At 48.2% G+C, this 25,108-nt stretch overlaps 2 protein-coding genes across 4 annotated transcripts in view; both read left to right on the forward strand.

Annotated features, from left to right (window-relative positions):
* The first annotated feature begins 2,032 nt into the window (after window positions 1–2,032).
* On the forward strand, window positions 2,033–7,840 carry MRPS15 (mitochondrial ribosomal protein S15). Of its 2 annotated transcripts, none has more exons than XM_005204683.5 (8): window positions 2,033–2,270; window positions 2,569–2,613; window positions 3,546–3,621; window positions 4,408–4,456; window positions 4,927–5,011; window positions 5,945–6,003; window positions 7,248–7,439; window positions 7,688–7,840. In XM_005204683.5, exons 1-8 carry the CDS (start codon window positions 2,135–2,137, stop codon window positions 7,823–7,825), a joined length of 780 nt encoding a protein of 259 aa, XP_005204740.2. In that variant the 5' UTR covers window positions 2,033–2,134; the 3' UTR covers window positions 7,826–7,840. The 2 variants fall into 2 exon arrangements, with proteins under 2 accessions (XP_005204740.2, NP_001179130.3); NM_001192201.3 differs by having other exon boundaries at window positions 2,135–2,261; window positions 7,688–7,839.
* A 5,185-nt stretch (window positions 7,841–13,025) lies between these two features.
* OSCP1 (organic solute carrier partner 1) overlaps window positions 13,026–25,108 on the forward strand; it is a 33,643-nt gene continuing 21,560 nt past the window's right edge. The window contains exons 1-3 of one of the 2 annotated variants that reach the window (XM_015465943.3): window positions 13,026–13,254; window positions 18,706–18,735; window positions 23,662–23,816. In XM_015465943.3, coding sequence (XP_015321429.1) covers window positions 13,143–13,254; window positions 18,706–18,735; window positions 23,662–23,816 — 297 coding nt within the window. In that variant the 5' untranslated portion in view covers window positions 13,026–13,142. The remainder of the gene's footprint in view (window positions 13,255–18,705; window positions 18,736–23,661; window positions 23,817–25,108) is intronic. The other variant, NM_001045904.1, reaches the window with a different exon arrangement.

The raw sequence follows: 25,108 nt of genomic DNA on the forward strand, positions 1-25,108 counted from the left end.
TATTTATTCTTTCTTTAATTCCTTCATTCAACTAACACCTAGGCACTGTGCTGGCAGCAGGGTTCCAAAATGACTAGGCTTAGTCCATCCTCAAAGAGTTCCCATTCTAGTGATGGAGACCTGAAAAATGACCACCAGGGCACAGTGGCCATGGTTACCAAGAGAGTCACAGATAACTGGGGCCGTGGCAAACAGACCTCGGAAACAAGTAACCCCTGTAAAATAAATATAATTAAAAACAAAATCTCCCACCAGCCTAGAAAACCCGTCCATAAGGGTAGACAAGGAAGAAAAAAATTTTTTAATTGGGCGAGAATTAAACCAGAATGTCATGGGCAAGCAGCTCAAGAGTTTGCAAAGACGAAAAGAAGTCTTACACTTTTACACAGTGAAGCGGATACAACTCACTGCATACATTTTCTCAAGATAATCAATAACTACTTCTCAAGCAAGAGGACTTGACAGCACTATTTGTCACACAAGGGACATCCTAAATTCAGCTGGGAAATGGGGTAGCCAACCTGGGTTTGCTAACTGCCTTTATTCAAAGGAAAAATAAATTTCTCATATCTTTATAAGAGGAGGGAGGTTTGCAACTTGGAGCTGGAGACCAGCTCCTGCTCTTCCAAAGAAACTGGGAGACAAGGGCTCTATCTTTCTTAATAATTACATTTCAAACAGACCACTCCCAGGTCCTGAGAAAGACATCCCTGAGTGGTAAAACTGGCAAGAGGCCTATATAGCTTTAAAAAGATTTACATGCATCTCAAAAGGGCAGAAAAAGAATTCAGTTACATGTTTTCTAAAGTAAATGCTTTAAGAAAAGCAAAGAGGAGGAGAGTCTTTCTCTTTTTTGTACTGGGGGAAATTAAGGTATATTTTTCCTACTTTTAATTGGCATTTGTCCATGCCTGCATGCTCAGTGGCTCAGTCATGTCTGACTCTTTGCAACCCCATGGACTGTAGCCCACCAGGCTCCTCTGTCCACGGGCTTCTCCAGGCAAGACTACTGGAGTGGGTTGTCATTTCCTCCTCCAGGGTATCTGTCTCCTGCAACTCCAGCAGGCAGATTCTTTACCACTTAGCCATCTGTGAAGCTGGCATTTGTCCTTATACCCCTCATTTCACAAATATCAAAACTAATATTTCTTGAATACTTACTATACTCCTGGTGCTTTGCACACAACTGTCTCAGTTAACCCTCTAACAACCTAAAATAAAGATACTGTTATTACCACCCCCATATCATGGAGTAAGTACACTGGAGCCCAGAAAAGTTGAGTGACTTGCCCACAGTGGCACAGCCAGCAAACAGCTGAGCTAGGATTCCAGCTGTCCAAAATCACCGACCTCAGTCACCACGCTGCAATGCTGCCCGAGAAGAGGCTGAAACCCAGCAGTTCTTAGGGGCCCCATCCTGCACTCTCCGGGGAGAGGGAGAGAGGGGATGGAAATTCTAGGTCGGGGGAAGAAGACCACTGACAGGCCCACGGGAAGCCCTTAGGATAACTCGTCAGGAAACTGGAGTGGGATTAAGGGCAGGATGCATGATCAAGAAAAGGTGGCATTAGAGTTGATACAGCACCGCACGCCACTAACAGGGCCAGGCAACCAAGCCCCTCCAGTCTCGCGCTGCTGCAGCTGCTGCTGCTGCTGCTACTGCTGCTGCTACTGCTGCTGCTAAGTCGCTTTAGTCGTGTCGGACTCTTAGCGACCCCATAGACGGCAGCCCACCAGGCTCCCCCGTCCCTGGGATTCTCTAGGCAAGAACACTGGAGTGGGTTGCCATTTCCTTCTCCAATGCATGAAAGTGAAAAGTGAAAGTGAAGTCGCTCAGTCCTGCCCGATTCTTAGCGACCCCATGGACTGCAGCCTACCAGGCTCCTCCGTCCACGGGATTTTCCAGGCAAGAGTACTGGAGCGCTATAGCTAACCAGACCTCTCCACTTGACCCAACTCCGCGTCATCACGGAGGCCTACCTGTCAATCCATCATCTCGGTCCTCATCTGCTCCGGTCTCGCAACTGCACTCGATTGGTCGAGCCGGAGCCAACATGGCGGCGCCCGTGTAACCCAGTCCGTACCGCGAAGGCGACGCGGCCGTGCGCGGGTCCATTGGGGGTCGGAAGTCACCATGCTGAGGGCGGCGTGGAGGGCGCTGAGTTCGATTCGAACCCAGGCAGTGACACAGCCCCCGGTCCTCGGGCTGCCGGGCGGAGGGTGCGCCAAGCTTCTCTCCGTCCAGCGGGACCTTCCCTCAAGTCCTGGAGGTGAGCTGAGAAGCCGGACAGCAAGAGTAGAGAAATAGGATTTGGAGGATATAGAGGGTATGAGGGGGAAGAGGCTACTGGGGGACGGTGTAGCGGCAGGAGAAAAAGTGGTGAGTGGGAAGAAGTGAAGTGAGGTGGGAGAGACATGGGGTATCCTGGTGCCGAAGATATGCGGCGGCGGTTCGGCACAGAGGAAGGGTAATGCGACGGCCATAGACCAGAATCACGGCTGGACTGTTGAAGGAGACGGACCTAAGCCCCCCCGACCTTTTTTTTTTTTTTTTTTTTTTTTGCGTAGGTCTCATCCTCCAGGCTGCCCGCGGATATGCCACCCAGAAACCAGGTAGGAACTGGATGCGACTTGAGGCGGAAGAGAGATTCAATTGCCTGGAAGGCTTGAGGTGGTTACTTAGAGCCACCCAGAGGCAGGCGTGGAGGGGTGATGGTGCAGAGGTCCTGCGAAGAAGCCCACATTCACCTTGCAACAAAGTCGTGGGCCTGGATCCTGCATGAAGGGCAGGAGAAGGGGAGGATGGGAGCAGGAGCTTTTAGAGTGGGCGTGAGTGGAAATGAACCATTGAGAGGCAGGGGCCTTACACTACCGAGGCTTACCTAAAATACAGCGCCTTGTGTCCGCCCTTCCCAGGTGGAGAGCCTGGTTTCCCATCCCCAGGCAGTCTGCATAGCTGTTCAGATTTCTCTTACTAGATCTTAATATTACTTGCTTAATATTATTAGTGTAATGGCAGAGCAGGGTCAGAGTGGAGAGGACAAGTGGATCTCTGCCTTGCCTCTCCCTTACCTGCAAGCACACACCAAGGCTGAGGCTTTCTTGTGATCTCTATCTGGTGTTTACCTTTCAGACATCTCCTTAAGTAAGCCCCTTATTTCATTCATGCAGTCAGCCAGCGAGTATTTGTAGAGTGCCTGTTCTGTGCTGAGCCACAGGACCAGACTGGGGGGGATTCAAAGGGAGTCAAACTCAGTCCGTCCACAGGAGGACCCATCCTAGCGGGACATCTGATAACTGTAGAGCCAGACAGGTGTGTGAGAGGCACAGGCACAGTACAGGGTATTGGGAAAGGCTGTCTACTCCCAGCGTGAAATATCAAGGCAGATGCCCACAAGATTTGCAGAGGAGAAACTGAACCCGGAGATACCAGTGCCTTGCTTGAGACCCTGGATGTCTCTGACAGAGGTGATGGGAAGAGCCAAGTCCGGGAGGATGGGCAGTGAGAGCTGACTCTGGGTGTTTTCCATCCTTGCACTTGACAGTCCAGCAAAGCCAAGAAGATGACCCGCCCCCTTCCATGCTGCTGAAGGACTACCAGAATGTCCCTGGAATTGAGAAGTAAGCAGGACGAAATCTCCTGAGGCAGAGAGCCCTGGGAGGATTGGCAAGGAGAGGGCTTCGAGGGAGATACCTGCTGGATCTGAAGCTTGACTGTGAAACAGGGCAGAGAAGCCCAGGCATGATGAGAGTGAGTGGGCAGGCGAGCCAGATGGAGCATACCTGCCTGCTGTTTTTATACTCTGGGTAAAGACCCTCTGCCATTAGATACCAAGGAGGCACCGTGCCTCACAGGTCTTTGTAGAAATCTTGCATCTCTCAATCCTGTGAGGGAAGACATGGTGTCCCCATTTTGTAGAGTATCAGACTCCCCAATGTCATACAGCTTCTAAGGGGAATCAGGGCTGAAAGACATCAAAACCAGGCCCCTGTGTGCAGCCTCTGTCCTGTGCAGTGGGAGCTGGGCAGTCCGTCCAGTCCCTCCCACAGTGCAGTGTGACAGGAGAAAGAAACAATGACTGTAGAATTGGCGTGTCTCAAGACAGACTGAGCCATATCCCAGCTAAAATGGAAATCCTCTTTTGCCCTCCCTGCAGTGAACCTGGAACACTTGAGCTGACAGCCCCAGTTTCCTGTTACCACATCATTGCATGTTCTCAGCCTAGCAGATCAGATCCATGCGGACTTTTAATTCCTGAGAAATGGCACCCCACTTCCAGAGAGGCTCCTGTTGTAAAAGAAATTTTTAACCATTCTTGCTTTTCAAACTAAAATGAAGACAGCATTGCTTCCCCTTCCCCCTTTCCCTCCACACCCGTCTCTCATTGCTGTGGTTTTTTCCCACAGGGTTGATGATGTTGTGAAAAGACTCATATCTTTGGAAATGGCCAACAAGGTGAGTGGCCTCTGCCAAGCTTTGACCTCTCTCTGTCCTCTGGAGACTCCCTCCTACCCTGCTAGCACCCCCAGCCCATGCTTCTCAAGTCAGAGTGCTTATCCCACTGTCATGCTGGAGCCACTTGTCAGTACCCCAGACTGAGCATCTCCAGGGCAAGGACTAAGGGTACAGCTTGTTCCTCGTTGTACTCTTAGCACCTGACAAACAGTAGGTACTCGATAAAAATCTGATGCCCGCATGAGTGAGCAACGTTCATCCAACATTCTTTGTCAGTGGCATTGGCCTTAGGCTCACCTAGGTGTGAGCAGCCATGCAGTTGGCCAGAGGCCATACCTGAGGAGCTGAGTGCAGTCAGTCCCTGAGCCTGTGGCCTGGTCGCCTGTGACTGCAGCCCTGTACTTGGGGCCTGAGGACCAGTTCTTAGTGGGTGGCAGACCTCTCAGATTCTCTCTCTCTATCTTCAACAGAAGGAAATGCTAAAAATCAAGAAAGAGCAGCTTATGAGCAAGGTCGTGGAAAACCCGAAGGACACCAGCTCCCTGGAGGCTCAAAGTTGGTCGGGGGGGCCCTTGGGGAGTCGGGGTGCAGGATAGTCTGCTAGCTGGTACTTGGATTCAGGTCCCTCATCTGCATATACACTGGTATTAGATGTGGCTTAATAAAGGGAGAGACAGGAAGGACCAAGGAAAACTGGACTCTGTTTTCTGAGCTCTGTGATGTAGTCATATCTCTATATGAGCTCAGGTGACATTCCTAAGGAGCTTGTTCCTCTCTGTGCTCTGCGGCTAAGGTGATGTGAAAGGGCGCGTGGTCAGGGCCAATGTCCCCGCCGCACTCTCTGCAGTGCTCCCAGGACTCAGTGTACTGCACACGGGAAGGGCCTTCTGTAGTGACAACCTCTCCTTGGGGCCATCTTCTGCTTTTGCCTTTGTCCCTATCTCTGCAACACAGGCTTGAGCCAAACAAGAGGATACCTGAAGGAAGGATGTTCTGAGGCTTTAAGAGATAAATGGGGAGCTGATAATTCTGAAAACTCATTAGTGAAAACACAGAGATAAGGATGGCAGCTGGGGGAAAGAGGCAAGGAGGAGACCCTTGACAGTTTGGGGATCTTCAGTTATTGCCTTAGCAAGGACCTCGGGGGCTGTATTGAATCTGTAACCATGAGAGCAGGCATTCCAGACTAAGGCCTGAATTTAATAGGAATGCTCTAAAGTTTTACCATTAAGAATGCTGATTTGGGGGTTTGGGGTTTGGCAATGAGACCTTCATAAGATTAAGGCACTTCCTTTCCTCAGGCTTTGCATTCTAAAGGCAAGATATTCCAGACTTTTGAGCTCTTAAAATTCAGACTGCTCTGGGAATGGTGGAGAGCGGTACAGGAGCTTCGGTAATTGTTATTCCTTGAGGCCTTAGGACATAACCGAGGTCTGGCCCTTCCTTCCTCTGTGCCTGTCTCTCATCCTCTGCGGTTTGTGGTTTCAGTTGTTGCCTTGACTGTCAAGATCCGCAGTTACGAAGAACACATGCAGAAACATCAAAAGGTAACCCCTGGGCCTCACTCAGAGCTAAACGTCAGCAGCTGTGGGGAGAGGCGCCTGAGCACTGAGGGGCTCCGGGTCCGGAGAAGCAACTTGAGCAGCCGGGTGGCCAGAGCAGCAGAGCACCCACCCCTCAGCTGCAGTGGGAAACGCACTTCCCTCCCGCCTCCGGGGGAGACAAGGGAGCCTTACAGGGCGGGCTGAGGTTTGTTAATGGTCAAGAAGAACACAAACGTCAGAGCAAGAGCACAGTGTGTGGCACACAGGGGCGCTCAGTAGTTGCTGAGTGTATGAGTGGGGTCAGATTGGCCTGGGTTCAAAACTCAGCTCTGCCACCGCCACTTGACTAGCTGTGGGTCTCAGGAAGTTACTTGTCCAAGCCTCAGTTCTCCTGTCTGTCAAATGGGGACTGAATCAGTACCTTCTGAGAGGATTGCAAGGACTGTATGAATATAATGGCAGCCAACCTGAGGCCTTATTTATAGGCCCCATACTAAATACTGTATGTGCACCAGTTCATTTAACCCTCATAACTCTTCTTTGTAGCACATTGTATGGACGAATAATCTAGGTGGGGCATGATTAAGTTACCCCTGCAGGCACACCACTAGGAAATGCTGTGCTGGGACTTGAAACTTGGTGGTCTTGCTGCAGACCCACATTCCTAACCGGTCTGCCAGATCTCAGCACAGTGTCGGATGCAGAGCTGCTGTAATGAAGCAATTGCTGGTATTTTTAATAAACACACAGTTGTTAACACAAACTGGTCTGGCTCCACACCTGGCACCTCTCTTCCCTGAAGCTAGTTGAGCTGTTCCATGAGCTCAGAGTTGGAGTATGGACACCAACCCAACTGAGGAAGCAGTGTTTGTCTGCGGGCAGGGGTCTTCCTTGGCCTTCCCTCCTCCCACCCCAGCTGACAGTGTGCTGAGCTGTGGAGAGGCTGAGTGGGTGGGTGGAGGGGAAAGAGCATGAGATGTGGAGTCTGACCACCAGACTTGGATTCCAGACTGACCTCACACAAGGTCCTGACCCAGCACAGTTCTGAAATCTTTAATGAATCAGTTAACATCTTTGAGCCTTTATTTTCCCATCTGTAAAATGGGAGTGACACTGCCTGGCTCAGAGTTGCACTGATATTTGCCTAAGATTGTTTCAGTGCCATGGTAAAATGATCATGCTTTGTTTCTGTGAAGTGGCACCCACTTATTTACATAATACTCAAAGTAGTACCAATTCTCATACAGGACAAAGCCCACAAGCGCTATCTGCTGATGAGCATTGACAAGAGGCAAAAGATGCTCAAAAACCTCCGCAAGACCAACTATCCTGTCTTTGAGAAGACATGTAAGGAGCTGGGGATTGAGTACACCTTTCCCCCTCCGTACCACCGGAAAATCCACCGACGCTTGGCAACTAAGAAGGCTCTGTGCATTCGGGTACGATTCAGAACTGCTGCTTTGGTTGGTCCCACTCTAGGACTGTGGTGGCGAGAGCAGAGGGAGGGGTCGTCTGAGTCTGAGCAAGGCGTGGAGCTGGGCCTGAGGCCTTGTGGTTCCCAGGTCACCAAGTCCATGGAGAAGGGCTGGGGTGACCATCTGAGGGAGTCATTCCCCACCCCAGCTGCTTCGAGTCTGCAGTTTTGCATAGTATTACAAAGGCTTATCCCATCCCCTCTTATCCCCAGGTTTTCCAAGAGGTTCAAAAGCTGAAGAAGCAAAAAAGGGCCTTAAAAACTGCAGCTGCAGCAGTCCAGAAACAAGGCCAGAGGAACCCAGAGAGCCCTTCTGAAGCCAGATCAGAGGCAATCAAAGAAACCCAATAAATGTTGATAAAGTCACGTCTTGCTCCCTTGAAGAATAACAGTAGAGAAGGTGGGGCTCCTTGTGGCCTGGGACAAGGAGGAATTCACTCATTCACGCAGCTCTGGGATTCTGGGGTGTCAGAGGCAGAGTCCCTGCCCTCAGGCACCACGGGACACATTCTGATCACACACCTCACACACACTCGGGTAAACAACCCCGTCTTCCAGGGGCCGTTCAGTGGAGGCGAGACCGAGTACACGGTGGCACAGAGGAGGCAAGGCTGCCTGGCCGCGGGGTGAGGAGGCCAGTGTCCGACCGCCTCTAAGCAGCTGCCTGAAGGATGAGGGGCCGTTCACCAGGCGGGAGTGGGGAGGGAGGGCGTCCCAGGCAGGAGGGATTGCAAGTGCAAAGACAAGTGTACGAGCGTGTGCGGCACTCAAAAGAGCAGCAGAACTGGACACACAGCCTGACAGGTAGGCTCCAGCCGGGCTCTGCGAGGCTTCATGTGCTGGCTGGGAAGGAGTGATGATAACAGTCTGTGTTTCCACTAGATCAACAGCAGCAGTGTAGAGCCGGACAGGACGAGGAGAGATCAGAGCGATTAACTGCGGGGAGGCAGGGGTGTTGGTGTTCAGACTGAGAATCTGATAAAAGTCTGTCCCTAAAACTGCACAGGTACAAAACATGGCTTATAAATTCTGGGGCATTACGGACAACTCCCCACAAAGCACACTCGTTTACACCAATTCAAGTGCCACGGCCTTGAAGCCTGAGTATGCTTAGTATGTTTGAAAAACCCAAAGAAGACAGTGTGACTAAAGCTGAGCCAGCAAAGAGAAGAGTAGGAAGAGATGAGGTCAGAGGAGTTAGCAGAAACCAGATAATACAGAGCTTTGGGGGTGTATTAGTCTGTTCAGGCTGCTGTTTTAAAGTACCGTAAACTGAGTGGCTTAACAGATTTATTTTCTGTTCTGGAGGCCAGCAATTCCAACACCCAGGTGCAGGCTGATTTGGTTTCTGATGAGGAATCTCTTCCAGGCTTGTAGATGGCCACATCCTGACTATGTCCTCACATGTGGAGGGAGGCAGGAAAGTGGGGAGAGAGAGAAGGAGAAGAGATTGCTTTTGCCCTTCTCAGTTCAGTTACTGAGTCGTGTCCAACTCTGCAACCCCGTGGACTGCAGCACGTCAGGCCTCCCTGTCCATCACCAACTCCCGGGAGTCCACTCAAACTCGTGTCCATTGAGTCGGTGATGCCATTCAACCATCTCACCCTCTGTCATCCCCCTCTCCTGCCTTCAATCTTTCCCAGCATCAGGGTCTTTTCAAATGAGTCACTTCTTTGCATCAGGAGGCTAAAGTATTGGAGTTTCAGCTTCAGCATCAGTCCTTCCAATGAATATTTAGGACTGATTTCCTTTAGGATGGACTGGTTGGGTCTCCTTGCAGTCCAAGGGATTCTCAAGAGTCTTCTCCAACACCACAGTTCAAAAGCATCAATTCTTTGGTGCTCAGCTTTCTTTATAGTCCAACTCTCACATCCATGCATGACTACTGGAAAAACCATAGCCTTGACTAGACGGACTTTTGTTGGCAAAGTAATGTCTCTGCTTTTTAATATGCTGTCCAGGTTGGTCATAACTTTTCTTCCAAGGAGAAGAAAAGTTATTCTAATAAGGGCATTAATCCCCTCATGAGGGCTCTACCCTCATGACCTCACTTCATGACCACCTAAAGACCCCATCTCCAAATACCATCACATTGAGGGGTAGGGTTAGGGTTTCAACCTTTGAATTTGGGAAGAACAAATATTCAGTCCATAACACTGGGGGAAAGACCAGATATCATGCTGAGCGAGAAAGGAAGCCAGAAAGAAAGGAAGGTGCATTATAGTGATGTCCAAAAGAGCAGCTGGAAACCAGAGCCAGGTTTTGGAGTTACTTTAAGGTGACTGAAGCCATGGGTGTGAGTGAAATTGCTCAGGGAGGGAATGTGAGTGAAGAAAACAGGACCGTGTCCAGATGGGAAGGATGATTTCTGAGGGCATATCCTGAGTCAGGAGGAACAGCTGAGGTCAAGGGGAAGGTGACATGAGGGTGGAACAGAGGGCCTGGGGTCCTGAGGAATCAGAAGTGAGATGAAAGGGTCAGATACCACCTCCAGGAATAGGAGAGAATGCCTGTTATGGGACAGGACGTGAGTAGACACAGCTACTTTGGAGATGCTATGCTGGAGAAGAAGGCAAGAAAAGAACACATTCACAGATTCATGGAACAGGTTCTACAGGAAAGGCATTGTTTTAAATGTTGCATTAGTCACATTAACTCATGTAATCTTTAAAGCCACCTTTACCAAACTTCCCCCCTGCCAACCCCACTGCCATATTGGCATAACTATCCTCATCTTACCATAAGAGAATTGAGACTCAGGCAATTTGTCCAAATTCACACAGCTAGTTAGAGACAGGCAAGAATTCAAGCCCGCATCTGTCTTGACTCGAAAGCCCATGTTCTGTTCATGATACCACACTGTCTACGGGGAAAAGTGGTCTGAGAAGCTCTGGGAGGAAACTACACTGAAACAAACTCAAATGCTTTTAGCAACCAGGCAGATAGCATAATACATGAAGGCCAAGAGTAAGATAATGATGCTAAGCTGCTCATTACAGTCCCATCCTAGTTATAGTCCCTTTTAAGACAGTGCACAGACCAGCCAAGATCAAATCAAAGCCCTGGGCTGCTAGCTTTCAATCACTGTATAGTATCCGCTGAGATGTCAGTTAAGCACCAAAAATTCTTCATGATGAAGCAGTTTCAGTGGAGTGGAGAGAGCTGAATCCAATGGCAATGAAGTGGGTGATGATGATGGGGGAAATTGAGGTTACAAGAGTAGACTATTCTCATAAAACCTCGGCTTTGAAAGGAAGGAAAGTGGACTCCAGAAGGTGTGGGAAAGACTTGAGCTTATATGTTAAGGGAAGACTTTGCAGTGGTGGGTGTGGTTATCAGTAAGAGGAGGTGATGCTCCAAAGAGAAGATGACGCTAATGAGTTTGAGTTCAACTGGATTACGAAGTATTAAGGGAGTGCAGAAGAGGTCTCTGGAAAGGCAGTTAGAGCCAGAGTGTACAGGCTTGAATGCCTCACAAAGGCATTTCACCTGTGTTCTGCCAAAGAGTAGAAAGCCACCAAAGGGATGTCATGCCGAAAGCCTGACAGGTGTCTTCTGAAATTTAGCCTAGCAGCCAGGCCTGTGGAAGTGAGAAAAGAGCAGTTAATATGGAGAAACACGGTAATGCAGACAAAAAGAAAGAAATGTGAGAACGATTTTGGTGGGAAAAGCAGAATTGGTGAATGATAGTAAGACCCAGGGGGAGGGACCTGGAAAACCACGCTCAGGTTTCAAGTCTGAGCGGCTGGAGGGGAAGATGATTAGTAGGTTTTAGAAGCACTGAAATTTACAGAAATGGTTGCTTATCAAAGTAAAAACATAAAAACAGCAGATGATGAGAAGGTGATCCCGGAGCTCCAGATGAAGATGAAGAACGTGGTCACGGCCCTCAAAACAGAGAAGTGGACGGTAGGCCTGCTTAACCGTGCGGGAGCTTTGGAGCGCACAGCATGCACCCTGAACAGGCCTGGCTTGCTTCCCGGTGCATGAAACAAGGGGCTTCATGCCATGTGGCTTTTAGGGAGGAAATGCAAATAATTCAAGGACCTCTGGTACATCCCCCACCTGAAAGTTACCATTTTGCTGAGGGCTTGCCTGGCATTTTGCATGATTTCAGTGATTCCTCTCCGCAACATGGGGAGATGGCTGTCCCCTCCATTTTCCAGTGTGAGGAAGCCGAGGTTCAAAACAACTGCCCCAAGTCACACAGCAAGGAAACTGCAGAGCAGGGATTCAAACCCAGGTCAGCCTGGAGAAGAAAAGGTCAACCCACTCCAGTATTCTTGCCTGGAGAAACCCAGGGACAGAGGAGCCTGCTGGGCTACAGACTATGGGGTCACAGGAGTAGGACGTGACTTGGCAACTAAACCAGCAAACCACCACCTACAAAGGTGTTGCAGGAAGGGGGACCCCTTCCAGGGCCCAAAACTGGGCTCTTGTCTAACACTCGGAAATGAATTGTCCAAGGAGACACATGTGCTGACAAAGTAAGAGATTTTATTGGGAAAGGGCAGCCAGGTGGAGAGCAGTAGGGTAAGGGAATCCAGGAGAACAGCTCTGTCACATGGCTTGCAGTCTCGGGTTTTATGGTGATGGGATTAGTTTCCGGGTTGTCCTTAGCCAATCATTCTGACTCAGAGTCCTTCCTGGTGGCGCATGCCTTGTTCAGCCAAGATGGATGCCAGAAAGATTCTGGGAAGTGGTCAGATGGTGTCTCCTTTTGACCTTTCCTGAACTCTTTTGGTTGGTGGAGGCTTATTAGTTCCCTGTTCCTTACCAGGACCTCCTGCAGAAAAACAACATGCAAATGGCTACCTGTGGTGCCTGGCCAGGGTGGGTGGTTTCAGTGCTTCCCATAACAAAGGTATAAAAGAATTGACTTCTAACCAAACTGAATCAAATGATTCTCATATTTGTCAGGATCACGAATCTGCCAATTCCTTTGAACTTACTGAGAAAGTCTATTAGAATGGAAAATCTGATTTAATTTGAAAATTGTGTTTTGGCTTTTGTTGGTAAAATTACATGATATAAATAATTTTGAAGCTAATGTGATGATCATATTAAAAATTACTTAACAACAACAGGCCTGTCTGCCCACAGTCTGCTCTAAAAGAGTTTGGCTTGGGTTTTGTGGATCAGAGGGTAAATCTGCCTGCAATGCAGGAGATCTGAGTTCGATCCGGATGGGAAAGATCCCTGGAGAAGGGACTGGCTACCCACTTCAGTATTCTTGCCTGGAAAAATCCCATGGACAGAGGAGCCTGGCGGGCTACAGTCCACAGGGTCACTAAGAGTCCGCCAGGAATGAGGCGGCAAACACTTTCATTTTCCTCCTTTAGGGGCACGTGAGCACTCCGCCCTGGCGGGGAAAGGGTGGCCACCCTGCCGATCCTCGCCCACCCTCCGGGTCTTAAGAAATTCAAAACCGGCGCTCTGGGCCATAGGCCGGCAGGGCTCCGTCCAATCAACCCCGTAGGTCTTCGCTGCCCCGCCCAGGACGCGCTCGCCCCCGGGTGCCTCCCAACAAACGGCCTGGTGATTGGCCTTCTTTGCCGCCTGCCGCGTCGCCTAGCAACCGGGCTTCGGGGACGCGGCTGCGGGACCTCCAGGCCTCTGGCTACTAAACCTGGAGGCTCTGTACCAGACGCGCTGGTTTTCCGGCACCATGTCCATGCGGACGCTACCGCTGCTCTTCCTGAACTTGGGCGGGGAGATGCTTTACATCCTGGACCAGCGGCTGCGGGCCCAGAACATTCCCGGAGACAAGGCCCGCAAAGGTGAGAGGCTCCCGGCCCGCACAGCCAGCCCCGACCCCCTCAGCCAGACCGCTATAGCCAAGCGCCTTTACAGATTGACCAGCACCCCTGCACTCTGCGCTCTCATAGCCGGGGACCTCTTTCATAACCCACAGCCCCATCCAGGCAGAACCCCTCGTCAGCACAGTCGCCAAAAGATCGTTTCACCACAGAGAGATTTAATACCCTCATTGAGTATTATGAGGGTACCTGACCTCCCCCCATTTACTCATCCCCTTAAACTGGAGATGGTTTCCCAATCTCTCTTGACAATTGATCCCTCCCAAATATGAGCGTCCCAGTGCCCCACCCCTGGTGGCACACTGCTAGTCGGAGCATCCTCTTTCCCCCCAGGGAACCTTCTGAGTCTCCATTCCTCTGTGCAGTATCCTCCTTCACAAACCGCAGGCCAGTCTTGCTAAGTTCAGAAGCTATTTCTAGAAAGGTGGGCATCTGAAATAACATGGATAAATAAGAAAATATAAGAAGGTTGTCTTTTTCCTTCACAATTGTTTGGAGAGAATGCAGTTGTGGAAATAATTATATGAGAGTTTCTAAAATGCAAAATCTGCCTCCCATACACACCACATCTAACCATAGAGAAATGGCCACCCAGAACTCTCTGCCACCCTTTTTCTCTCCTTCTCAACCAACAGCTGTTTTCACTAAGTTTCCTGGGATTAAGTATGAAGGAAATACTGTATTTGAAGATAGAGAAAGGAAAGTTGGTATAAAGGTAACTGACATCGCCGCTGATTCAAATATTTACTGTCTCCAGCAGTCTCCGTATGTCAATTGATGTTCAGCGTACAAATGCAGATGTTTACTGTTGTATCTGTTCAATTGAGTCCAAGTCCATGCATAAAGAGAAAGAGCTCCCTATAGCATACCCCCTCCATTAATTCTGTACGCTGCTGCCAGTGAGCATTCTAACATTTGAATCTGTCCGTACACCTTGCTATTTAAAACCCTTTGTCAGCTTCCCACTGCTGTCTGGATGGAGGCCAAGTCGTTGGCAGGGCGTTTCAGGGACCTTCCTGATCTGACCCCCTGTCCACCTCTGCAGTCCCAGCTTCCACCGCTGCCTGCCTCCTGCTGTGTATCTTAATACCAAACTGCTTGTAGGTCTCCATTTAAAGCATGCTCACTCATGTTTCCATGCTGGTAATTCCCATTCTACCCCAACGCTCCCATTTCCATGCTAGTCACTTCCCTTCCATCCTACATTATTCAGCTTAAGAATCATCTCCTCATCTCCACATGGGAAACGGCCTGCACATACTCCCATACCAGATCTGTGCCCCGCCTCAACCTTATCGCTAGCCATGTTATACTGCAATGGTCTGCATATGTGTCTGTCTCCCCAACGCGATTGTCTTATTCACCTTTGTACTCCAGCGCCTAGCATCATGCCTGCAACTGAATAAACTAGTGCTCAGTAAACGTTTGTTGAACTACTGTTTGATATTACATTGCCGTTTTTCCCTCAAGAGGGTTCTGTTTTCCTTGTGCTATGTTATGTGATTTCCTTTAGGCTTTTGGCACCAGTGAGCTGATAGGTAGTGCTTGGACTAGTGGTCTGCAGTCTTGGAAGGCAGGATACATTAGCACTCCAGCTGTCTGGAGTCATACAGATATGGTTCCCAATTCCAGCTTTGGCATTTAACTAGTTGTATGACCTTGGAGTGTAAACTCTGTATGCCTGTTTCTTTCTCCATAGAAGGGGAATAATAAAATATACCTCACAGTGACATTGTAAAGATCGAATGAGGTGATGAACTTAACATGTTTAACACAATGAGTCGCAGGTGTGGTCTTTCAAGAGGCGGTCTGGGCAAGACCCTGTGATTATACTAAGGGACTGGCTTCCTTTATGTTCAGGAGCTGCAGTCCTGGGTTTGCTTGGGACAGCCTCAGGGAGTTCCAGCCATCTTCCGTAATTCATGTTCACACACTTTCCCTCCACCGTCGACTTGTGTCAGATGCCATTGAGGTGCTGGGCAGAGCCTCATGCAGCCCTTCTGTGCATCCTCCTGAGGTAGGGCTTTTGATCAGTCTTTCCAGTAACTGATTCTAAACCTGGGGGATATGTCTTCCTGATGCAATAGCAACAAATACTTATTAAGCACTTAACCATGTACCATGGACTTCTCTGAACACCTTAATCCCCACAACTATCCTATCATGTAGGTAATACTATATCCCCGTTTTACAGATGGGGAAAGCAAGGTCCATTTGCCCAGGTTTACATAACTGGTAAGAAGGAAGAGTCATGGATTTGAACCCAGGTCATCAGGCTCTAGAGCTCATACTCTTCACCCACAACCTTCACGGCTGCTCTGTCCTTCCACACTCCAGGGGACTACATCAGAATCTTTGTGGAGGGAATGGGGTGGGGAGGGAGTTGGAAGGTTGGGAGGGAGAGGCTTGAAAAAAAAATCCAGGGTACCCACTGGTCTCATCAAAGAAATGACAGAAAGTAGTTGGTTGATGAGGACATGCAGAAAATAGAACGAGAAAACAGGGCAGAGGGTGTGAGATCCAAAGCAGTCAACTAGTCCTCACTGAAGCTCTGGATGGAAATCGTATTTCTTCTAGAAGTTTTCACTGTCTTAAACAACTAATTGGTCTCCTGGAGCCCATCCCACTCCCTTAAGTCCAGGGCCGATCTTGCAGTTTCTCCCCAGAAGGCAGCTCGCTCTAGTTTAGCCTTCAACAGAAAGGAAGTGCTCTGTCTGTGGGGCAACTTCTGACTGTTGCATACTGAATGAGGTCCCACGTTTAAGCAATTGCCAGAATAATAAAAAGTTGCCTTTGTCTCACTCCCGGAAGATCCCCTGGAGAAGGGAAAGGCTACCCACTCCAGTATTCTGCCCTGGAGAATTCCATCGACTGTATAGTCCATGGAGTTGCAAAGAGTCAGACACGACTGAGCAACTTTCACTCACTCACTCTTACAAATACTCACAAGCAAGGCCCTCTTACCATTTGTTTGCCTTCCTCATTTGACAGAAGGGGAAACTAAGGCATGGGGCTATTAAGTGATTTTCCCAAGATATGCAGATTACAGAGGAGTACTGAGCAACCGAGTGCTGTGAGATACTATATTTATTTTTATAGTTCCAATTTCACAGGAAGCTCTGGATAAGCCTTGAGCCTACCTCCCACTCAAAATATAAGTAAAGTGGAATTGTCACAAACACGTCATCCTTCTTCACCTTCCGGGATCCTCAGAAGGAAGAGGGCCAGGAGCACACACAGCTCGACAGCGACCTCTGCTGGAGCTGAACAACGCTGCCTGCAGGTGTTCCTGGTAGCCCTGGGCATGTGTTCGCCGGCTCTTTTTTTTTGGTTAGCAGCAGGTAATCACTCTCCCTTAGGGTTGGTGAGCCCCTGGCACCCCCTCTGTTGCCAAACACACCTTCAAAAGGGTTGCAGCTCTATCTCTGTGAATTCCCACGAGCCTATCAGGGAAGACCACCTGTAAAATAAATGCCCTGAAATGACAGATGTGGACATTATGCCAAAGCAGCCAGCATCTGCTCAAAGAAGGCGAGAGTCTTGGTGCTGCTTCCCCAGTGTTTTCTCTCCAGAACCCTGTAACTCTGTGGGAGAAAGATGGTGAATTTTCCCAGGGGAGTCTGACCCCGCAGTAGGAACCCTTTGTGGCTAGTCAGAACCCTTTGTGGCTAGTCAGGACATGGCACTCGCTGTGCTTTCAGGAGGGTCTCTTAGGAGCTGTGGGCATTGCGTACTGAAGGCACATATATGCTAATTCAGAGAAGGCGATGGCACCCCACTCCAGTGCTCTTGCCTGGAAAATCCCATGCACGGAGGAGCCTGGTAGGCTGCAGTCCATGGGGTCTCGAAGAGTTGGACATGACTGAGCGACTTCACTTTCATTTTTCACTTTCAAGCATTGGAGAAGGAAATGGCAACCCACTCCAGCGTTCTTGCCTGGAGAATCCCAGGAACGGCGGAACCTGGTGGGCTGCCGTCTATGGGGTCGCACAGAGTTGGACACGACTGAAGCGACTTAGCAGCAGCAGCAGCATGCATGTTATAACCTCAGGAGTCACTTCTCAAACAATTTAGTGCAAATGTTCCCAAAATACACCAAACTACAAAATGATTTTCAAATGTGGTTGTGGGTAGAACTCTGTTTATCCATGAGTGGTTTTAGATTGAAATCTCTCCCAAAAAATCAAGGAAAGAAAAAAAAAGGCTCATCACGAGCCTTTGTGGGTGGCGCCCAAAATTCTGAAGTAGAGAAAGCAGAACTAGGAGAGAAGTTGGATAAGTGTTTGATGTGTCTATTTTATCCCAACAATCTACTGGGTGGGTGCAATTATGATCCCCATTTCACAGATGAAGAAACTGAGATTACACAAGCTGCTTGAAGTTATACAGCCAGTAAACAGTAGAGCCAGGTCTCAGCCCATTAAAGGGTCATGATTCTCGCAGATTTCTCTGCCGCTGCTGCTAAGTCATGTCAGTCGTGTCCGACTCTGTGCGACCCCATAGACGGCAGCCCACCAGGCTCCCCTGTCCCTGGGATTCTCCAGGCAAGAACACTGGAGTGGGTTGCCATTTCCTTCTCCAATGCTTGAAAGTGAAAAGTTAAAGTGAAGTCGCTCAGTCATGTCCGACTGTTCGCGACCCCATAGACTGCAGCCTACCAGGCTCCTCTGTCCATGGGAGTTTCCAGGCAAGAGTACTGGAGTGGCTCGCCAGTGCCTTCTCCCTAGCCAAGTACATTTTTCCTTATTTGGTCTCTTCTTGGTATTTCCCTGTCTACCTTTGTCCTCAGGAGCTTTCTGTACAGTGGTCCCATCATTATTTCCCTCTTTTTACATGGAAGTCATACCTCTCTGTATAAAAGGTAAATCAGAAACAGTTTTTTTCTGTTAATTTATATTTCTAGTTTTTGTTTTTTTTTAATATGAGTAGTTCTGTAGGTAGTGAGTAGTTCTGAGTAGTTCTAGAAAGAGAACTCTTGCATTAATAAGAGAATCAGGTTGTAAAGAAAGAAAATTCTTTCTGTCCTGTTCTCAGGATTATTCTTCCTTGTGGAAGTTAGTGTTTTTAAAAGGCTTATTTTGAAAGATGTCTACTCTCAGAGCGTTAGAGTGGATGGCTTCTTGAACCTTTCAAGGTAAACCCCAGGTTATTTCATCCTCCTGAGCTTCCTCTCCTCCTGGACCACCCTCTATAAGATACAGCCTCCCTAGGGCTTTTTTGGAACTTGTCATTTATCCATCAGCCTTTAAAAAGCTTCAAATGGAAGGCAGAGTGTTTGCATTAAACATTAACCCAAACATGAAACAGAAAGCTTCGTAAGCCAGATTGTTGGAAGTGGTATTTTTAAAGCCTCGTTGAAAATAACATTCTTGCTTCATGAACTGGTGTTTTCTTTTTATATGCTTCGTGTAGATGAATGGACAGAGGTGGACAGAAAACGAGGTACGCTACCTTGGGGCTGCATGTCTTCAGTCTGCATCCGCAGGGTCACCCAGTCCTTCCTCAGTGGGGCTTAGAGTGGGACCACTCTAGACATTTCCAAGTAAAAGAATAGGCGTGAGTTTCTCTTTAGCTGAGATATTGGTTGTACAGTTGAATCTTTAAATACAGCATGAAAGATGAAAACCAAGCAAATATTAGTCAGAGAACCATATTGCACCCGAGGCATTGTCCCTTTTCACAGTTCCAAGCTTTGCAAGGACACCTGCGACAATAGCTGCATTTCCAGGTGGGCTGTCCTATTTAGTCGTCCTTAAACAATTCTGTGATAGCATCATGTAGCCAAAGAGCTGTTGAGCACACAGAGGTATCTATTGAGCAGCTGAGAAATGTGGAAGCATGTGGCTGCATGGCCGTCAGGCTTGAGCACAGAAGGCATGACACGCGTGCACTGTGGTCTTATCACGCCACATCTTCAGTTTCCCCTTCACCTACAGCCAACAGCACGCCTGAGAAAGCTGTTGAGTCCTCAGAATAAAACCGCTGCCTTTCTCACCTTTAAATGTCATTATCTGACCCTGGGTATAGCTTATGCATGTCATCAGCCATCAGCCTCGATGTTTTAAGTGCTCTCTCCACACTGAGTACGCAGAGGAGATAAAGTGTAGTATTTAAGAGCACAGGCACTAGAATCAAACAGCCCACTCTCTTTTCAGCTCCACCCCCTGCTGTGTGACCTTGGACTTTAACCTCTCGAAAACTCAGTTTTCTCCTTTGATACAGTAAGGTGATACTTCAGCAAATGCTTTGTCCAGCCCACCCCCACTAGCCTTTTGTGCTTGTTTGCTATCATTTCAGTTTCTTAAATTGGTTTATAGTCTGATTAGGTTTGCCTTGGTTTTGAGAAACTTGAGTATTCTTAAATCTCTGTTCTTTTCCTTTTCAAAGCCCTAGCAACTGGGGGTGAGGAGCGGGGTACCCTTCAAAATCATTTGATTATTTATTTATTTAAATAAGATAATGAATGGAAAGTTCTAAGCCCAAGACTTACAACATAATAAGGGTTCAAAACATGGTAACCACCCAGAAATAGTAGCTTCTCTTTTTTACCCTTGGTTTCAAGTTGTGTATTCCCATAAACAATAAAATTTACAGAAGTACTAGTTAAAAACACAGTTGCTTTCATCAAGAGAATTACTTCATCAGGCCAGGCTCGAAGACAACTCCAATCGAAGTGGTTGGTATAGTTTTATAATATTTAACAACCGTCTCTCACCACTTCTCAAGCAATTTTTGGCCCACCTTTTGATGCACTGCAGAATTTCAGGTGAAAAGTATGGATTTTGAAGACTTTTTGTGTAACTGAATCACTGGAATTTATCTTATATATCCAAAAATAATAAGCAGAAACTGACTTCATAATCCAAACCCAGGATTAGAAGCCCAATACGTTAAGAACTCAGTTACTGACCCTTCCAGCGCACCCATGAAAAACCACCCCTCCACACACCTGGCTTTAGTCTCCTGATGAAATCTGGCTTCTAGCACATTCCTGCCGCATGCAATTATGCCGAGCTCATGTGAGTGCCAAAAACGAACACCAAGACTAACTTACAGATCAGGTTAAAACTTCCCAGAGGACTTCGCTGGTGGTCCAGTGGTTAAGAGTCCACCTTGTAATGCAGGGGGTGTGGGTTCCATCCCCAGTCAGGGAACTAAGATCCCACGTGCCGCAGAGCAGCTCAGCCCACACGCCACAGCTACTGCGCCCGCCAAGTGCCACAACCAGGAGTCTGTGCACCACGATGACAGACCCTGCATGCTGCAACTAAGATGGAGCCAAATAAAATAAATATTATTTTTTTTAAAAAACTGCTGAGGTTTAGCATAAATAAGGTGTGGGCTGCTACTCTTGGGCAAGGATAACATTCGCTTCCTCTCTGCCCACACCACCCCCCCACGTCCGGCAGACAGTAGGCCCACGTCAGCAAGTGCCAGCTGAAGCACACTGTGAGGTGTAAGCATGTTCATTTGTGCCCCCATGCTCCTTCCAAAAAATTAAATCAAGGTGGGTGCCCTGGGTGCCAGGACCCAACTGCAAAACTGCCATCTCCCCTTGGGGGCATTTGTGTTCACTGCTCTGCCCATGGGGACAGAGCCTGCCATACTCTCTTCCCAGCAGGAGAACTTTCTGGAAGTTCTATGCAAGAAGCCACGGTGATACAGAGCTTATTCACTTCCCAAAGAAAAGGCTTCACTTTGCTTTTTACTTTGCCAGAGTGGCTGACAAATTACCTTGGGGCTTTCTTTCTTTTAGAACTGGCTTATTTAGGTCTAAGCTATTTTCCTAGATCTTGCTAAAGGCTCAAAGACCCTAGAGACGCGACTCAGCACCTCAGTGCACGGGAGCTCTTTGTAATCATGAACATAATCAGAGCTGATGTGATTCTTTAATGTGAGTTCTTCCTCTTTGGCACTCCTCCCAGGCCTCCATAAACCTATGGAAAATTCTTCAAATTCCCTCTTTTTTGAGGCCTTATATGTGGCTTTCTGTGTGCAGCTATTTCATGCAACTCTACATTTATATAGGCTGCAGTAAGAAAGATATCAGAAAGTCCAATTTATTGCAGACCCTTGCTTGTTTTGGAGAGGGAAATGGCAACCCACTCCAGTATTCTTGCCCAGAGAATCCCAGGGACAGAGGAGCCTGGTGGGCTGCTGTCCATAGGGTCGCACAGAGTCGGACATGACTGAAGCGACTAAACATGCATGCATGCAGTGGAGAAGGAAATGGCAACCCACTCCAGTACTCTTGCCTGGAGAATCCCAGGGATAGAGGAGCCTGGTGGGCTGCCGTCTATGGGGTTGCACAGAGCTGGACACGACTGAAGTGACTTAGTAGCAGCAACAGCAGCAGCAGCTTGCTTGTTTAGGTCGAAGGCCAAAGGCCATGCTTGAGGCAAACCCAGAAGGGTTCCTGGGTCTCCAGGCTGTGCACAGTAGGGAGAGGTTAGTGCACTTTGAATGCACGCTGGCCTGGACTGAAACTGTCCCATATGAGGGATACCCTGTGTTGGTAATGGATCTGCTTCTTCCTCACTGACGGGATGGGGTCTAGAGTAAAATACAGAGGTCAAGTGTGAGTCCAGTACTTCCGAAAGCAGTCACACTCACTCAGTTTGTTCTTTCATGTCAGGGTGGGAGTGGGGAGAGGGGGTGTTTCCCTCCCCGCCTTGCTCTATAACCCTTCCATTTAAGATTTAAGTACAGCTAGCCCTCAGCTCCCCACTTCTCCCCAAAACTGCTCTTTGAGATGCTTTAAAATGCTGGCCTGAGCCCTCAGGGTACTTCTGTCGGTTACTTACAGGTAGAAAGAGTGTCTGAAATCATGACCTTGCTTCACTGTCTAAGATACAAGGGTGACCGTGGGTCACCTGCTGTGTCCTTTGTGTGGCAAGAGGAGAGATCTGTATCTTTCAGCAATAATCACTCACGTGATTTTGTGTCATTATTTTAAGTACCCAGTTTTCTTTCAGATTTTAATTACTATGAATGTATAGTCTCAGCATCCATATACAGTCACCTTTAGGCAGGAATATATCTGGATTAATTAAGAATAATCTGCATTCAACCATATCTGTTTCTATTTCTTGTACCAAATGGTTTTCCTAGCCCTCAAATGATGTTATTTGAGTACCACAAAATATCTAAATGAATGAGTGAATGAAGACCTAGAATTAGAGATACTTAGCTTCCCTGGTAGCTCAGCTGATAAAGAATCCGCTTGTAATGCAGGAAACCCCAGCTCAATTCCTGGGTCAGGAAGATACCCTGGAGAAGGGATAGGCTACTCACTCCAATATTCTTGCCTGGAGAGAACCCGCATGGACAGAGGAGCCTCGCAGGCTACAGTCCATGGGGTTGCAAAGAGCTGGACACAACTGAAGCAACTAAGCACACTAGGACCTTTTATTCTTGCCACCGGGACATTTTCCATCTGAACAACAGTATGGGACATATCACTACCGTATGATGTCAATATTATAGAGCATATAGAGAAATTAAGACATCCTTAAATGGTGTTATGGAGAAGGAAATGGCAACCCACTCCAGTACTCTTGCTTAGAAAATCCCACGGACAGAGGAGCCTGGTAGGCTGCAGTCCATAGGGTCGCGAAGAGTTGAAGAGTCGGGCATGACTAAGCGAATTCACTTTCACTTTTACTTTTCACTTTCATGCATTGGAGGAGGAAGTGGCAACCCACTCCAGTGTTCTTGCCTGGAGAATCCCAGGGATGGGGGAGCCTGGTAGGCTGCCGTCTATGGGGTTGCACAGAGTCGGACGCGATTGAAGTGACTTAGCAGCAGCAGCAGCAAATGGTGTTAATCTGAAGTACACATCTTGTAGAAACACTAGAAGGAATTTTAATCTCTAACCAGTGGGTAGGCCCTGTGTCTATTTTTGTAAACTGTTTTGAAGAAGAAAAAAAAAAAAGTCAATTACCATTATAGGTCCCATTTTATAAAATTTAAAGTAAAAATGATATAGACTTGCTAAACAAACAAAAAAGTGATGTTGTTTCTCATTTTGAGGTGGATATCTAATCTGCAATGCTAATAGAAGTCTTTTTTAAAGAAAGAATAAACATGTTCTCTATCATCAAGTGAAACGTTGTGTGTGAAGGTGGTTTGAACCACAGCACACTGCCACGTGTATGTTTGCCTTACGATGGGCTCAGAAGGCACTCTGGACCCTGCTTTCCACTGGGACACACGTGGGGTTTCTCCCCAAGAAGCAGGTCTCCAAGCACGCTGCATCCCCATACCACATAGGCCCTGCCCCTGCACTCCATCTGCACACAGGGAGCATTTCCTGAGGAAAGCTTCCACCAATGCTTTGCTCACCTGCATCCTCTCTTGTCTCGACAGTTATGAATGACATCATTTCAACCATGTTCAATCAAAAGTTCATGGACGAACTGTTCAAACCCCAAGAGCTCTACTCCAAGAAGGCCCTGAGGACCGTCTACGACCGCCTGGCTCACGCCTCGATCATGAGACTGAACCAGGCCAGCATGGATAAGGTAAGCAGCTGCCTCCGTCCCCAGGGCTGCGTTTCTTATGGATTACCACAGACTGGAGTCCCAGGAGATGATGTGCGCAGCGGTGCATGGCCCTGGGCTGCGTTTCTTGTGGATTACCACCGGCTGGAGTCCCAGGAGATGACGTGTGCAGTGGTGCATGGCAAAAGACAGGCACGTGTAACCATGGCTTATTCTTGAGTTTCAAGTTGGGAAGGACCCCAGAAGTCATCCGCACCAACCCCTCTGTTCAGTTCAGTTCAGTCTCTCAGCCATGTTCAACTCTTTGTGACCCCGTGGACTGCAGCACACCAGGCTTCCCTGTCCATCACCAACTCCTGGAGCTTGCTCAAACTCATATCCATCAAGTTGGTGATGCCATCCAATCATCTCATCCTCTGTCGTCCCCTTCTCCTCCAGCCTTCAACCTTTCCAAGCCTCAGGGTCTTTTCCAGTGAGTCAGTTCTTCGCATCAGGTGGCCAAATACTGGAGCTTCAAAGCCCTCTGTAGTTTATTAAGCCATTATATATATCACCCACCGAGACTGCGGGTCTGCATGTCCACATTTAGATTGTGAGGGACAGGGAGGCCTGACATGCTGCAATCCACGGGGTCACAAAGAGCCAGGCTCGACTGCGTAAACAATACCAATCCAATCCAAGCACCCAGCCCTGCTTAATTCTGCTTCCTTCTTAACAGATCTCGGCCCTGCACGCCAGGCATTTTTTAAAGAGCAAATTCAAAACCACTCAGTCTCTACTTCTAATGTAAACATGTCTGTTTCTTTGTAGAACAATTTTTTAGGGTACTGATTTTAAAAGGAATAATTCCAAATAAATAATGTCAGAGAACAGATAGATCTCCTGTTCATCAGAATTCCAGACACTTTATATACATGCCCCGCCCTCAGGGAGAGAGAGCAGAACTCCCCACTCCTTGAATGTGGCTGCGATTGGTGACTTCCTTCCAAGGAAGACAGTATGCAAAGCGGGGGAGGGGGACAACTAACTTCTCAGTGGAGAAACATGGCAAATATTACCTCAACCAGGAGGTAACATCAGCAGTGATAAGCCATGTGGCCGTACCCTGGTATGACAAGATGAGAATAACGCTTTGCCTCTGTGATCTTCCTCCCCAAAACCCACAACCCCAGGCTGATCATGAAGAAAAACAGCAGGCAAATACCATTCGGAGGTCATGTTAAAAAAATACCTGACCTGTCATCGAAATTGTCAAGGCCACCAAAAACAAGGAAAACTAGAGAAACCGTCACAGCCAAGAGGAGCCTAAGGAG

Source organism: Bos taurus, chromosome 3, assembly GCF_002263795.3.
Source record: "Bos taurus isolate L1 Dominette 01449 registration number 42190680 breed Hereford chromosome 3, ARS-UCD2.0, whole genome shotgun sequence".
NCBI lineage: Eukaryota > Metazoa > Chordata > Mammalia > Artiodactyla > Bovidae > Bos > Bos taurus.

Coding starts and splice junctions, on each gene's coding strand:
- MRPS15 (XM_005204683.5), top strand. CDS start 2,135: ATGCTGAGGGCGGCGTGGAGGGCGCTGAGTTCGATTCGAACCCAGGCA. Junction 2,271..2,568: donor CCTTCCCTCAAGTCCTGGAG/GTGAGCTGAGAA, acceptor TTTTTTGCGTAG/GTCTCATCCTCCAGGCTGCC. Junction 2,614..3,545: donor ATATGCCACCCAGAAACCAG/GTAGGAACTGGA, acceptor TGCACTTGACAG/TCCAGCAAAGCCAAGAAGAT.